General features: G+C 35.6%; 1 protein-coding gene across 5 annotated transcripts in view; it reads left to right on the top strand.

The window, feature by feature from the left end:
* The window catches only part of FER (FER tyrosine kinase), a 260,682-nt gene that overhangs the window by 124,312 nt on the left and 119,619 nt on the right, over window positions 1-16,751 (top strand). For all 5 annotated transcript variants that reach the window (XM_027869209.1, XM_027869208.1, XM_027869210.1 and 2 more), the window contains one exon: window positions 8,508-8,630. In XM_027869209.1, coding sequence (XP_027725010.1) covers window positions 8,508-8,630 — 123 coding nt within the window. The remainder of the gene's footprint in view (window positions 1-8,507; window positions 8,631-16,751) is intronic.

Genomic DNA, 16,751 nt, shown 5'->3' on the forward strand with positions numbered 1-16,751 from the left:
GACAAAGGTCTCATGAGTTACAAATATCATCTTTCCATGCAGGAATGTAAACAGTTCAACCTTAATAAGTCTCTTATGATTTCTCTTTCCTGTTTACCTCTTCATGTTCCACTTGAGTCTTGTATTGGAAAGTCAAATTTTCTATTCAGCTCTGGTCTTTTCATCAAGAATGCTTGAAAGTCCTCTATTTCACTGAATGACCATTTTTCCCCCTGAAGGATTATACTCAGTTTTGCTGGGTAGGTGATTCTTGGTTGTAATCCTATCTCCTTTGCCCTCTGGAATATTATATTCCATGCCCTGTGGTCCCTTAATGTAGAAACTGCTAAAACTTGTGTTATCCTGATTGTATTTCCACAATACTTGAATTGTTTCTTTCTGACTGCTTGTAATATTTTCTCCTTGACCTGGGAACTCTGGAATTTGGCTACAATATTCCTAGGAGTTTTCTTTTGGGGATCTCTTTCAGGAGGAGATCTGTGGATTCTTTCAATTTCTATTTTGCCCTCTGGTTCTAAAATATCAGGGCAGTTTTTCTTGATAATTTCTTGAAAGATGATGTCTAGCCTCTTTTTTTGATCATGGCTTTCAGATAGTCCAATAATTTTTAAATTCTCTCTCCTGGATCTATTTTCTGGGTCAGTTGTTTTTCCAGTGAGATATTTCACATTGTTTTCTATTTTTTCATTCTTTTGGATTTGTTTTACAGTGTCTTGATTTCTCATAAAGTCACTAGCTTCCAATTGCTGTATTCTAGTTTTTAAGGAAGTATTTTCTTCAGCAATCTTTTGGACTTCCTTTTCCATTTGTCCAGTTTTGCTTTTTAGGGCATTCTTCTCCTCAATGGCTTTTTGGACCTCTTTTGCCATTTGGGTTAGGCTATTTTTTAAGATGTTATTTTCTTCAGTATTTTTTTGGGTCTCCTTTAGCAAGCTGTTGACTTGTTTTTCATTGTTTCTTGCATCACTCTCATCTCTCTTCCCTGTTTTTCCTCTACTTCTCTTACTTGCTTCTCAAAATCCCTTTTGAGCTCTTCCAAAGCCTGGGACTGATTCATATTTTTCTTGGAGGCTTTGGATGTAGGAGCTTTGACTTTGTTGTCTTCTTCTGGTTGTATATTTTGATCTTTTTTGTCACCAAAGTAAGATAATATAGTCTGACTCTTTTTGCGCTGCTTACTCATGATCCTGGCCAATTACTTGAGTTTTAAACTCTTTGTTCAGGTAAGAGTCTGCTTCCAATGTGGAGAATGTACTGTCCCAAGCTTCGGTGATTTGTACAGCTGTTTTCAGAGGTATTTCTAGGGACCTGTAAATTTTCAATTCTTCCAAGGTGGTATGATAAGGGGCGAGGTGTTTCCTCTTCACCACCACAACAAGCTCCGCCACACCAGCACTCCTCACCCCAGGACCACCCCTCAGAACTGTGACCCAGATCCAAGCATGGGCAAAGCAAGAGATTCTGGCCTCAGCACTGGCAAAGAGATTCCTGCAGTCCCCCTCTGATCAGCCACTCGATTCCCCCTCAGTCTGTGGGCTGGAATCTCAGGAGGCAGCCGCCACCCCAGGGCTGCGCTTGAAACTTGTGGCTGAGACCTAGCTTCTCTCTCACTGCAGTCACAGACTTTTCCCATTGACCTTCTAAGTTGTCTTTGGCGTTCATGGGTTGAGAAGTCTGGAAACTGTCACAGCTGCCCATGATTCAGCCCTTTGAAGCTCCAGGTTCGCTGCAGCCTGTGCACCCACGCAGAACTGTGCTCCTCTCCCCGCCTGGCACGATTTACCTTTCCAATCAACCATCCAGATTGTCTTGGACTGGAAATTTGTTTCACTCTGATTTTGGGGGGCTTTGCTACTTTAGAATTTGTTTAGAGCCATTTTTTTTACAGGTATTTGGAGGGGTTTGGGGGAGAGCTCAAGCAAGTCACTGCTTTCAGTGCTCCGCCCCTCTTATTCCTTTCTTGAATCATTTGAGAACATCCTGCAGAAGTTCAGGGCTGTATTGTAAGCCCCCAAGATCCTCTTCCTTGTCAGGTATAATTCAGTTTATTTTGTTTTGTAATATTTACTCGTAGATTTTTTTATGCATATAGATGATTTGGAGGTGGTTTTCATTTATATTATTAATAACTTCTTTGCTGATCTATCTGCTTGTGCTCAAGGTTTTAAATTGAGCTTTCTTCTTCCTGTGATCTTTGATAATTTCAGTCTTTTTTCTCATAGTTCCTTATTATTTATGTATTTATTCCTTCTCCTTTGTGGAAGAATCTCCTGTCTGGGCCTCTTCCCATGCTGGGGAATTCACTTTTCACTAACCTTAGTCCCCGCCACAAGTAAATTTGAGAGATGGGTAAGGAGTGGAACTGGCCTTAGCTGGATGCCATTCCATTTTTCTTTGGGCCTGGTAGAGCCTCCTATACATGCTGGTACCTCACTTAGCTTCCTGTATTCTTTAATTATCTGAACACTTCTTCAGAGCAGTGAGCTTCCATACCAAGCAGAGAATGCTTCCAGTTTTCAATTGCCCTTCAATTTCAAATCCCTTCTTCTATACCAGGGGAGCAAGGAACGTGGAGGTAGGTCAGAGGTGAGTTCTTTGCTTGTCATCATGAATTGTGGGGTGAATATAGAAGCTGAGTGTTGGCACAGATTATTTCAGAAGCAAGGGAATTGCTGGGGGGATTCCAGAGCAAGACTCTGTAAGTCCAGATATACCCTTGCCAGAATGTCGGCATCAAGGGGATGGGGATAGTGAATGAGCCCTTAGGGATTAGCTTTCTCTGTTGTTAATTCATTGGGTTGTTACCTAGTTAGAGGTCTTGTTGTTTTAGCTTGTAGAGACACCTATAATTACTTTACCTTTTGTGCATAAATCTTACTTTAGGGAGTTTTGAGGGCTTATTAGGATTAGGGAAAAATGTTTCAGTATCATATTTTTGGTAGCATTGTTTGAAAACCTCCTGTTTCTTTTTCACTTCTTTCCCTGAATGCTCTCCTATTTATATTACTTTTAACTCTTCCTTCATTTCTTCTATGAATTCTAGTTGACTTCATCACTAAGCTGTGTTTTCTTTTGAGACATCACTTGTAGGTCCTTTGGAGATATACTTTTGTTTTGGCTTTGTGTCTTAGATGTTCCTTGCACCATAATATCTCTTTATTATTGGAGTCATTTTTTGTTCCCACGTACTTCTAGTCATCCTTTCTGTATTGGGACTTTGTGTTAGAACTAGGCTCTTTATATTTCTGAAGAGAATTTCTAACCATAGATCGTGATAGCATTTATTAAGCCTTTTTTTTTCAGGCAATTGGGGTTAAGGACTTGCCCAGGTTCACATAGCTAGTAGGTGTCAAGTTTTTGGTCTGAGGCTGGATTTGAACTCAGGTCCTCCTAACTTCAGGGCCAGTGCTCTGTCCGCTGCACCACCTGGCTGCCCCTATTAGGCCTTTATCATGTGCACAAAACTGGTCTCATGTTCCTGATTTGTATTTTCTGTAGTCCTGATGTCACTTTCACCAAATATCAAGTGCTATGCTATTAAAGGATTTCAGAATCAGCACCAGCAGTGGACCCACAAATTTTTACTGCACATGAATAGTCTGATCTTAAGACAGTTTTACCCTTACCCTCCTGCTCTGTGCTTTGTAAGCTTCGACTCTAATTTGGGTCTAGGCAATATAACTGAAAGCTTGCCCAGGTTTGTAGTGCCAGAAGAAAACTATTCTTCTCTAGCTGGAAGACTCTGCAGATTTAGAGGAACAGAACTGCGGACTCCCCCTTGTCTTGAGCTACCTGCCCTGGTTACTTAGCTGCAAGCCTCAGGCTGGACTGGGGGTTGAATCTTAAGCCTTGCTTTAGGGTAGGAGCCACATTCCTCTTGCAAACTATTGTTCCTGCTCCTTTCTCAATACACAGTCTCTAGTTTGAACTAAACCCAACAATCCCCAGGAATCCTTGTTATAGAGTTGCTGGTTTATAATTCCTAGTATGGAGCTCTTCCTTGGTCCAATTTAGATATGTGACCTAGAGCAACACATCGGTGGGCTGGCTCTTATTTTTGCCCCCATTATAGTTTCATTTCCTGTCCCTCCTAGATTGTAGAATGAGTGTCTGTGCTGGAATACTCTGAGTCGATCCTTCCCGTTTGGACTATTTCCCCAGTGCCCATATACTTCTATCTGTGTCTTCATGCTAATCTGGCTTGGAAAAATGACTCATTTTGGTTTTTGCTTTTAATTTTCCAATCATTACTCATGCTGATATTCTTCCTATATCTTTGTTGGAGTTGTTTGATGAAGATTCAGTCAATCAATGAGTATTTATTATGCAGCTGCTATGTGCTAGGCACTTGGCTATGCACTTGGGTTACAAAGAAAGGTAAAAAACAGTCCCTGCTTTCAGAGAAGTCACAGTAATGGAGACAACATGCACATAACTGTATACATACAAGATATAATCAGGATAAATTGGGAATATTATCAGAGTAAAAGCACTAAGGTTTTTAATGATGACTAAGATAGGCTTCCTGTAGAGGATGGGACTTTAGTTGAAACTTGAACCCAGAATAGCCAGGAGCTAGAGACAAGGATTGAGAGGTTTCCATGGAGTGGGCATCCAATGAAAATTCTTGGATTTAGGAGAAGAAATATTGGGACCAGGTTAGGAGTGCCTTTAAAAGTCAAAAAGAGGATTTTATATTTGATGCTGGAGGAGTCACTGGAATTTCTTGAATAAAGGGATATGATGTGGTTAGATCTGTACTTTTCAGGAAGATCAATTTGACATCTGAGTAGAAGATGAACTAGAATAGGCAGAGAATTAAGGCCATGAGACCAACCAGCAAGCTGTTGTAATAATCTAGGCATGAGGTGATGAGGGCCTGACCAGGGAGGTAGTAGTGTCAAAGTAGAGATGGAGATGTATACAAAGGATATTAGGAAGGCCAAAATAACAAGAGTTGACAACTGCTTGGATGTTGAGAGGGATGAGTCAGGTTGACAATTAGGTTGTAAACCTGGGTGACTGGGAGGATGATGGTACCCTTTACGGCAATGTTTCTCAAAGCTTCTTCTGTGGACCTCTGAGAATTCTCATGACGCTTTCAGGGTCTGTAAGGTCAAATCCACTTTTATTATAATAATGATATTATTTGCCTATTAAAATACCCCTTCCTTTTCCAACTACAAATCTATATGAGTCTGGATTTTCTTCATATACTTTAACCAGACTGATAACAGATTGAATGTAGAAGCAGATGTGAGAATCTGTCTGTCTTTTATTAAACTAGACATTAAAGAACCTTGCCAAAATAAGTAAAACAATGCCACTCTTCTCACTAAAGTTTTTTTGGTTTTGAAAAATGTGATTATTTTTCATTAAAATGTCATTCATGCTGACATATAATGGGTTTGCTATTATATTTAAATGAATTAAACAAGTGTTTAAAAAACTTAATCAGTTTTCATTTTTAATATGGTAAAAATGTAACCTACATTTTGAAAAAAGTTCTTTAGGGTTCTCAATAATTTTTAAGAGTAGAAAGTAGTCTTCAGCAATTTTTGAGAGTATAAAGGGATTCTAAAATCAAGAAGTTTGATAACTGTTTCTATAAAGTAACAGGGAAGTTTGAACCTGGGGTTTTACTGCTTCTTCTCACTTTGCTCTCTTTACTAGTCTACCCTTCTCTTTTGAATGGGAAACACCTTTGTATTATTTATTCTGTCCTGAGTTTTCTTATTGCTAGATAGATATCCTGTTTATTTTTGTGGCTTTATTTTATAGCATTCTATTTTTACTAAAACTATTAACTGTCTCAGTTTCTTTGCTGATTCTCTAGGATTTTCTAAGAAACCACATTGGGTTAGTTTCATCTCATCTTTGACTGTCTTTATGCTTTTCATTTTTTCCTTGTCATATTGATATTGTTTGCAGTTCTAGAACTATAACAAATAACAGTGGTGATGAGGGACATCCTTCATTTACTTTTACTTCTTGGAAAATACTAGAAGCTGTACTCATATGCTTATTAACAAAACTTCTAGTATTTGTCCGTTTTACATAATGCCAGATTTTAGTTGAAATAGATTTTTTTTTATCATATTCAGAAAAGCTTTTCATTGCATATTTTTGTGTGGTTTTTTAATATAAGCCAGAATCCTTTGTCAAAGACTTTTTCTGCCTATGACTGAGGTAATCGTGTGTTTTGGTTTATTTTAGTTTTTAATATGGTTAATTATGTTAATTGTTTCCTATAGTTGATCTGGCCTTAAATCCTTGGTATAAACATATCATTATAGCAAAGTTTTTTGGATAATTTTTCTAGAATTTTTTGGGGGATTGGGATTTTATTTATAACTTTAAAATTTATATTCTTTAATGATACTGCTCTAGTTTTCTTTTTTCAATTTTGCCCTTTTCTAGTTTAGGCATCAGGACTGTATTTGTCTCATAAACCGAGCTTGGTAGATTAATTTCTCAATTTTTGAGTAAAATTTGGTTAATAAATTTTATTGGAATTGTTCTTTTAGTTTCTCTCGCTCTTCCTTTCCATTATTCTCTTAGTAATTCCTTTATGGCTAGCTGAATTTACTTTTATGAAATTGTATTATTTAATATCTCTATTTGGTATTCTTTTAAATTTTGTTACCTTTATATTTTTATGGATTATTTTTTATTTCTTCTGACTTTTCAGTTTTGTAGGCATTTGTATCACTTACTTTGTTGCTGTGATTAGTTTTGCTTAAAGTACTATGATTTTAATCACATTTATACAGACTCCTTTCTCTCACCTACTTTTCAATTTTTTTCCCTGAATTTGGGGTTTTACTCAAATTATATATTTAATTTATTTAGTTAATTATTTGCTCCCCTTCTTTTTTGCCATCTTTCCTCCCTCTCAATTATGTGCTTATTTTCAAAGTACTGTCCTCCCTTCTCCTCAGACTTCTTATATTTGCTAGTTTTCTTTTTCTGTAGCTTGTTTATTCACTTCACTTAGTCTATTCTGGAATTTTATTTTGTGATTCATAATAAGTTTGCAAAGGCAAAGCTAGAAATCTTTTTGAAAAGATCACAGCTCCAATTTTATACTTACCTGACATGGATGTAACTGTACTCAAGACAAATTATGAATAATAAGCTAAGAAGCTGCTAAAATTAATGGAAAACTCATTTAATATAAAAGCTTAATAAAAGCTTTTTTCTTTACTCTCTGTATTACATGTGTGGTTAAAACTTTTGAAATACTGGTTTTGATTTTCCTTTTCTAACCAATTTCTATATTATTGCCTTTATAGATCTTGCCCCATTATCCCTTTTTTCTTTTGTGCCTCGATATTTTGTTTATTTATTTGTGAGGCAGGTAATATTGGATCAAAACAGTGCCCTATGGTAGACATTGCCCTGTGTCTCATTTGTTTCTAGTTCTAACTGTTGACTTCCCTATTTGCTAAGCCGTCATATATCACTGGCTCCTTGTCTTTCACCTTTCATAATAGCTGCTCCTTACCCCTTTCTCCCAGACTAGGATGTCTAGACTTGGCAGTCAGAGAAAATGGTTTCCCATTGCATGGTCTCCTCATAGATTATGAAAGACATCTCTTATCATTGACATACATCTCTTCCCCTCTGAGTCTATTCTTCAGTGTTTCACTCTCTTTTTCCTTTGGGTTGAGATGCCCTCCCTTTATTCCTTCTAAAAGTTTCACTTCCTTCTGCCTTTCCAGTTCTCCTGCCACCTTTCTTTTTCTTGCTGAGATAGTATAGGAGTCACTATCCCTTTGCTATTCATTCATGTACAGCATGAATGAATCTTATCCTTCTTATCCTTCTTTACATCCACCCTGTCACTCTGCAGTTTTGTCCCACAAAATATATTGGTTAACTTGTAGGATGATTTGGAGTTTTAGAATGCTCTCTGTTGACTTGGGTTTTTATTCAGTTTTCTTCCTCTTGAAATCTGGTGTTCCGGCTTTTAAAAAAAATAGTCACCTGTCATTTGATTTCTGACTCTTCCCTCTTTGATACTAGAAACACTTATGGAGGCTGGACTATCTCAGCTTCCCCCTGATTTGGGGCATTTACTTGTTGATTGATTGCTTCTATAATAGTTTGGAATCAAGAACTGGTAACAGATGGACATTATATCAGTATTCCCTACCCTTAATGGAAGCATTGACTTGTTAAAGGTCTGTAATGCATTCAGTGAAAGGTATAAATGGCTAATGTATTAAATATTTCTACCTTAGAAAATTAACTTGCAATACCATTGTTACACTGTTAAATCTAAAGAACTAGGTATGAAGAGATTCATAGTATATCAGCTTTGCCAACTACTAGTTATGTTACCTGGAACAACTTAATCTTTGTAGATTTCAGTTTCTTTATATACATGACAGTTGTAATAGCTAATCTCTCAAGTTCCTATTCAGTATGAAATTCTATGATTCTCTTGTAATTTTTTTTGCATTTCATTTTCTAAAATATAGTTTTGTTTTTTTCCTTCCCAGAATCTATATCGATTTGAAGGAACTGGGTTTACAAATATTCCTCAACTTATAGATTATCATTATACAACAAAGCAAGTCATTACTAAGAAATCAGGTGTAGTCCTGCTGAATCCTGTTGTTAAGGTATGTTCATCTGTTTTTTTAAAAAGAAGAATTCTTAATGTGTCTCCCTTTCATGTAATAAAAACAATTTTCAGATATAAATGTCAACTTTAGGACAGATTTTAAATTTTGTGTGATACTCTCATTAATGTAGTTAGAACCTTCATTTTCAATATTCACTGAAATAACATACCTGTCAATTATTGCCAGAATACAGATTAACTGAGTATTCTTCCTAATATATACATAATTCATCAATTGTATGCTACATGTGACGCTGAAAATACATTGACATTTATCATTCCCACTGTAACATCAAGACTTGTTGATATCGATTTAGTAAATGTTTATTAATTGCCTAATATTCCAGCATGGTGATAGACACTGGGGTACAGTGACAATAAAAAATTCAGTTCCTGCCTTCAAGGAGCTTATACTCTATAGGTTGAAAACAATATACGTATAATAGGAACAAACTGTTTATTGTTTGGTTGATTGATGTAAATCAATTAAAAAAAAAAGGAATTTCTGGGAGAGTCACATAGCAATTTGGGAGAAATCACACAATAGACTTCCTGTAGGAGATAACACTTGAACTGAGCTTTGAAGGAATGTAGGGATTCTACAAGGAAGAAGTGAGGAGGGGGTACATTGCTGGCAGGTGTCAGAGAAACAGCCTATTATGCAAAGACTCAGAAATAGGAGATGGAATTTCAAGTGTAGGGACAGCAAATAGGTAAATTTGGCTGGTGTGCAGAGTATATGAGGGAGAGTTATATGCAGTAAGTTTGGAGAAGTAGTGTGGAGCCAAATTGTGAAGTCTTTTTAACTCCAAAGAAAGGAATTTATATTTTGTCCTCAAGAAAAGAGGGAATGGGGCAGCTAGGTGGCACAGTAAATAGAGCACCAGCCCTGGAGTCAGGAGGACCTGAGTTCAAATCCAGCCTCAGACACTTGATACTTACTAGCTGTGTGACCCTGGGCAAGTCACTTAACCCCATTGCCTAGCCCAAAAAAAAAAAAAGGAAAGAAAAGAAAAAAAAAGAAAAGCTTCTTAAGAGAAGTGACATATTCAGACCTCTGGTTTTAGATTACCAGTTCAATAACTTTTTAGAATGGGTTAAAGAGCCTGAAAGCTGAGATACCAATTACGAGACTGTTTCAGTAGTCCAATTGAGAGATGATAAGGACCTGAAGTAGAGTGGAGATGAGGCAGTAGATATGAGGCACGTTGCAGAGGTAGAATCTACAAGACTTGGCTGCTGACTGCATGTGAAGGAAAGAGAAGAAAGAAAGGTAACTCCAAGAACATGAACTTGATTATCTGGGTGGATGGTAGTACCCTCATTCAAAACAGGAAAATTAGGAAGGTGACTTTGATGGAAAGATAATGGGTTCTCTTTTATACATATTGAGTGTGAGATGCCCATGAGGCATCTAGTTGATAATATTTAATAGGCAGTTGATGATACAGGACTTCTGGAGGGAGACTAGGCCTTGATACATAGATCTAGGATTATCTGGCATTATTTCCTTACAAAGAAATTCTAATACTACAGAAATAGTCATCATAGGAACTCTTTAAATAATGGGCTTCTTTCCCACTTCAGAGATTTGATTTTATGTTTCTAATTTTCTTATTTTTCCTTTGGGAGCATACTTGTTACATAAAATGTGGTACATCTTAACTGCATACTATTTTAAATAGAGGGATTTGATGAAGTCTATATTTTCTGTTTTCTTTCCATTCCATCCAATAAAATAAAATGTTTGGGGAGTTTATTATATACTTTAGGACCTCACTAAAATCTTACTCTGATTTGACATTTTGGCATGAAAGTGAGCCTGTATTCTTAAAGATTATGTCAGCAGAACACAAACTCTAGAAATTTTTGCCAAGCTAAAAAGACATTGAGTCTAATACTGTCTGCCCAAGTTTGTTGTGTCTCATCAGATAATTTTTTTTCCAGTCAACAACCCATAAAGATAATTTTACAAAATTGTAAGAAGTTTTCATCTGCATTAGCAGAGGTAGACGGTCCATTATGATGAAATCACTGTTCTTTAACATTCTGGAGTTTGATATTATTTAAATTTATTTGAATATTTCAAAATATGATTTTGTTTCATATGATTACTCATTCCATCGGTACAGGCTATTAAAACTTCTAAAGCCCCTCCAACATTTGTCATTTTCTTTTTTTTTTGGTCAACTTTGCTAATCTAATTGGTATGAAGTAGAATTTCAGATTTGCTTTAATTTGTATTTCTGTAATTACTAGTAATTTGGAGCATTTTTATGTGGCTTCTGATAGCTTTTTTTATTCTTATTCTTATTATTTTTATTTTATTTTTATTTTTTGACTATTAATTCAAGAATGGCTGTTGTTCCTATAAATTTAACTCAGTACTTTATGTATCAGAAAATGAGACCTTTATCAGAAAAAACTTGCTGCAAAATCTCTTCATCCCCAGTTAACTGATTCTATCCTAGTTCTAGTTGAATGAATTTCATTTCTGAAAACTTAAACATTTTGCATAATCAGAATTGTCTGTTCTGTGGTCCTGTGGTCCTCTCTATCCCTTATTTGATCCTGAAGTCTTCCCCTATCCATGGATCTGGTAATTTCGCCCTCTTCCTTTAAGGTGCTTATGGTATGGCCTTTTATATCTAAATCTTATATCCATTTGGAATTTATCTTGATGTGAATTGTTCATCTAAATCTAATTTCTTCCAGGCTGCTTTCTAGTTTCCCCAGAAGTTTTTGTCAAATAGTGAGTCTTTACCCAGTAATTGGAATCTTTGGATTTGTTGAGTAGGTTCATTTGAGTCTTTTATGTTAGGAACCTAATCTGTTCCACTGATCATCTCTTTTTTTTTTTTTATGAGTACCAAATTGTTTCAGTGATTACTGCTTTTCATGATATCTTTTGAGATCTGGCATTGCTAGGCCACTTAACTTTTCCGTATTTTTCATTGTTTCCCTTAAGATTATTGTTCTTTTGTGCCTCCAGTTGAATTTTGGTATAATTTTTTTCTAGCTTTGTAAAGTAACCCCATTTAGTATGACTCTGAATAAAGCAAATAATTTTGGTAGTACTGTCTATTTTGTTGTTTGTGGTATTTTTTTTTGCCCATTATGTTCAGGGCCTGCCAGTTCTTTTCTAAGGAAGAATTTATGATATAAAGACATGAAGCTTCTGTGTAATCTTCAAGTCTTTGACTTCTTTCATTCTTTCTTCCTGAATCCTACTTTCCCAAATATTTATTACCATCTCCATCTTTCCCCACATTTAAAGTCACTAAAACAGAACTCTCTATTTTTCCTTTCAAGGTGTCTCTCTCTCTCCTCTTAACTTCCCTATTACTATCCAGGTTAACACTGTACTCCCAGGCCCTCAGATTCAGGTTGTCATCATAGATTCCTCACTCTTATCCCCCACATCCAATTTGTTGACAAAGCCTATCAATTTCACCTTTGCAACATATCTCTCGATTACACCCACTTTGTCATTACTCTAGTGCAGACCCTCTCATCACCTCATATCTGGACTATCGCAGTAGCCTGCTGGTGGGACTCTCTGTCTCCATTCTCTTCCCCTACTGTACTCCATTCTCCATTCAACCACCAGAATGATTTACCTAAAACATAGGTTCAATCACTCTCCTGCTCACTAAACTCCAGTCATTCCGTATCACCTCCAGAATCAAATTAAAAAATCATTTGGTATTCAAAGTCCTTCATAACCTAGATCCCTCTACCTTTCCAGTCTTCTTGTACTTTTTTCTCCACTGTGTAATCATTGATGCAGTGACACTGGCCTCTTTGTTCCATGAACAATACGTTCTACCTCTCAACTCTAGGCTCCATATGTCCCCTGTCTCTATAAAGCTCTCCCTCCTCATCTCTGCTTCCTGGCTTCCTTTAAGTCCCAACTAAAATCCTATCTTTTACAGGAAATCTTTTCCAAATTCTCTTAATTCTGGTCCCTTCTCTATTAATTATTTCTTTTTTATGTGTGTATGTACCTTATTTGTACTTTGGTTGCAACTCCCATTAGATTGTGAGCACCTTGAATGTAGGGACTGTCTTTTGCTTCTTTTTGTGTCCCCAGCTCTTAGCACAGTACCTGGCACATAATAGATATTTAATAAATGTTTGTTGACCGACTGGTCGCTGATATTTGATCTGTTCTTAGTGGCTTTCTGGTAGAGCCTAGAAGCTCTTGATAACATCATGTAACCAAGGCTGGTCACTGTCTTCTTGTCTCCTTCTAGACTTTTTCATAGATTACCAGATCAGTCCTTTAGCCAGCTTACTTAATCTTGGTCACCAAGTTAAACCATGTAATGTTTCTATGGGCACACTGAACTACACATATCATGATGTTTAACTAGCTTTCAAATAACTTTCCTGTGAGATTTCCAGTCCTCTCATGGAATATATTGAGTAAGAAACAGAGAAAAAATCATGTTGATTGGATCATAAAGTGTGTAAGGGAAGTAATGTCCAATGACATTGGAAAGACAGGTTAAAACCTGATTCTTAAGGGCTTTAAACGCTAAGCCAAGGTGTTTTGCATTTTATCCTAAAGTCAGTAACAAACTATTGGAGTTGACTGAGTAGGGGAGAAAAATGGTCAGTTCTCTATTTAAGGAAAATTACTTTGGCATTATTGTCTAGGATGGATTGGAATGGTAACAAATTTGAAGGTGGGAAACAAATTATGAGGCTGTTGCAGTAATCTAGGTGAGATTTGATAAGGGTTTGAATTTAGGTGATAGCTATGTGAGTGGAGAGAAAGAATAGGATGTGAGAGATGTTGTGAAAGTAGAACCAGCAAGATTTGGGGACTGACTAGAGGTGTGGGATGATAGTAAAGAGTCCAGTATGATGATGATATTAGGAAACTCAGAGACTGGAAGGACGGTGGTGTCTTTGATAGAAACAGGGACGTTTGGAATAAGGAATAATTGAGGGGGAAAAAAGATAGTAAGTTATGTTGTTAGACACATTGAGTTTAAGATGTGTCCTGGAAATCCCATTTGAGATGCAATAGGCAACTGGTGATATGAACTAAAGAAGTAGGGCGATACTAGGACTAGCAATTTAGAAGTGAGAATCATCTGCATAGAGATGATAATTAACCCTATGTAAGTTGATGAGATTATCAAAGTGAGAATATAGAGGGAAAAGAGAAGGCCTAGGACAGAATAGGACACTTAACAGTTAGGGTATGTGATTTTTATATGTTGAGCCAGCAAAGTAGAATATGAAGTCTCCCAGGTAGAGCGTTGTGTCACAAAAGCCCAGAAATGAGGGTCAGTATCCAGAAGGTGGTCAATAGTATCAAATGCAGAAAATAGGGTAAGAAAGATTAGAACTGAAAAAAATCTATCAGGTCTGGCAATTAAGAGATCACAGATCACTTTGGAGAAAGCAATTTCAATTGAGAGATGAAGTCAAAAGTTAGATTGTGAAGAGTTGAGGTGTAAGTGAGAGGAGAAGTAAAGGCAGTGATTTTAGAGTTTTTTCTTGGAGTTTGACTAAGAGTAGAACTTTAAGATGATAGCCTTAACCCATATATCTTTTCAGCTAGCTTATACGTGTGTGGGTACATATGCTTATTCATAGCTACCGAAAACTTGAAAGAGAATAGATATAAGTATATACTGCCTAACCAGCATTTTTACCACTTTCTCTTGTTTACTCCCTGCTCTGTTGTGGAACAATTGGCTATGATAATTTTCAGTACAAAAGAAGTTCTAAAGCTAAAACTGGAAGTATTAGTGAATGTGGAACAAACTCTTCTTCAGTTAATATTTTTCTAGTGAAAATAGAAGTTTATTTCTTTGGAAGGGATTTGGTGGGTAGGTCCTGTATGATCTTATGAGTGGGCATGAATAAAAAATAAAAGCAATTAAAATTTGCTGTAGGAAGATGAGGTAAAAATGACGTAGATAAGCATCTTTTGTGTTGTAAAGATAATTTATTTTAAATAAATCCTTCATAAATAGAAAATATTGAGTTGGAAATAACTCTTGGACTATACAGAATTAATGCACGTAGCATTTCAACAATTGTTCAGTTACTGAAAGTTTATAAAAAGTGTTCCAACAAAGCAGTTCATCTTATATATGCTTGTCAGTAAGAATTTTATAAATTTAGTGAGAAAGCTGATCAAATTTTGAATAATCTTTTGGCCTTAAAAATGTGATAGGACTGAAATTTTGAGTGGAACAAATGTGCTAAGCTGGTGTAATGAAACAGGCTTCCTGAAAATCTGTGTGTAGAAGTATACATAGCAATTATTTCCCAGAATGAGTACTGGTAACATCCTAGTCTCTAACAATCATTTTATGCTCTTTATTGTGAAATTATATGATTTTGTTCAGTTATTAGTTTTAAGGGTTATAAGTTAGATTGGAAGCTTACAAATAAAAGCTCCCAAATGTCATGATGTCACTATATTCAGAAATTCATTCATTTTATGGTTTACCTTTTTGGGAATAATGGGTCAAATAAAGTAATTTTTTCATTTTGTGCTTTCTGTTATATATTATTCTGGAATTTTACTATCCTGGAAATTTACTATAATACGGCCTTTATAGGTCCAGACTTTGAAATCATGGAATAATTGAGGCTGCTTGACTAAATTCCCACAGTGGACCTCCATTGTATTGATTCTCATAATAGAGTGTGTTCCATTTTTAGAAAGTATGTCATATTTACTGTTTTGAAGCAAAAATTATAAAATAACTTGCATTTATATAGTTCTTTACAACTGTAAACAATTTTTTGTGATAAGTAGCATAAACATTATTAATCCCCATCAACAGATGAATAAATTGAGGGCCAGAGAAGTTAAATGACCTTCCAAACTTGCATAGTTAGTAAATAAAAAGTGAGGACTGAATTCAAGTCTTCTGACATTACTGATCTATAAACTAAAGTTTTCAAAAGTGAAAATTTTGTTTTCAAAGACATGATTAATCTTTTTTCTTCATTCAGGTGGCCCTGTATATACACCCAATCAAATGAAAGATAAATAAAAGAAATACTTTTCATTTTAATCCTCACTGTGGATCAGATAGGTAGAAATAAAAGTTATACTCTTCAGGAGGATTATCAAAAGTTTTTTCTTTACATGGGTTTTTGTTGTGGAGAACTGAATATATATCTAAATGGAAAGTTAATTTACATTATTCTTATTTTCTTTTATTCCATGAACTAAAAAGATCATGCATAGCTTCAAAGATTTTTTAAGTAACATTGTAGAAGTTATCTACATTCTTCTCAGTGTTGTTTGTGTAAAATAGATTGACTTTGTAAACAAAGATAATATGCGCTTTATGCCTGTGTACCAAAATAGTGCTTAGTTACCTACAGCCAGTGCTGAAGGTAATAGTTTGCCTTCAGGTGGTGAGCAAGGGAGATGTTCCTTATTTCCTGTGTTGTTCACTAATTTGGGTAACTTCTGTAGGCAGAGATCATTTTGAAGATTTAATTTAAAAAATTTAAAAGATTATTGATTTCCAGTGTTTCGTGGCTATTTCCATAAAATACTCCTATTAGTTTTCAAAGAGATGGGATTTTTAAGTCTTTTTTGTTCACTGAATCATGGCAAGTCAGTATTATAATGATCGTTTTTTTAAAATTATTTTTTCTTAAATTAGTTCCATTTAAACATTTTGTAGGGGGAAAATAGTTGATAAGATGTAAAGATATGCCTGTTGCTATACAAGGTGTCCTAAAAGTGCAGTTTTAAGCCTTCACAGCTTAAAGACATCATGGGTTAAAACTGCACTAATAATTTGGGGACCTCCTGTATAGAAGGAGATATATTTTTCCATCTTATCCACCATTTTTCCCCATGAAATATAGATTGGTATCACTTAAACCTTATTATCTTAAAACTGCACTAAGACTTTTACGACTCCTGTACAAATCATAAACAGATAAAATTATGTAGAAACTGATACTTGATCCATTTCTACATAAAAAGTTATAACAGATTGATCCTCATTTCTGCTTCATGGCCATTTACAATCTAATTATTGTATGGCTATTCTGTATAGTTGATATTATTAAATTTTCCTTTCCTTTCCTTTCCTTTCCTTTCCTTTCCTTTCCTTTCCTT

Source organism: Vombatus ursinus, unplaced genomic scaffold (assembly GCF_900497805.2).
Source record: "Vombatus ursinus unplaced genomic scaffold, bare-nosed wombat genome assembly UNPS02014792.1, whole genome shotgun sequence".
NCBI lineage: Eukaryota > Metazoa > Chordata > Mammalia > Diprotodontia > Vombatidae > Vombatus > Vombatus ursinus.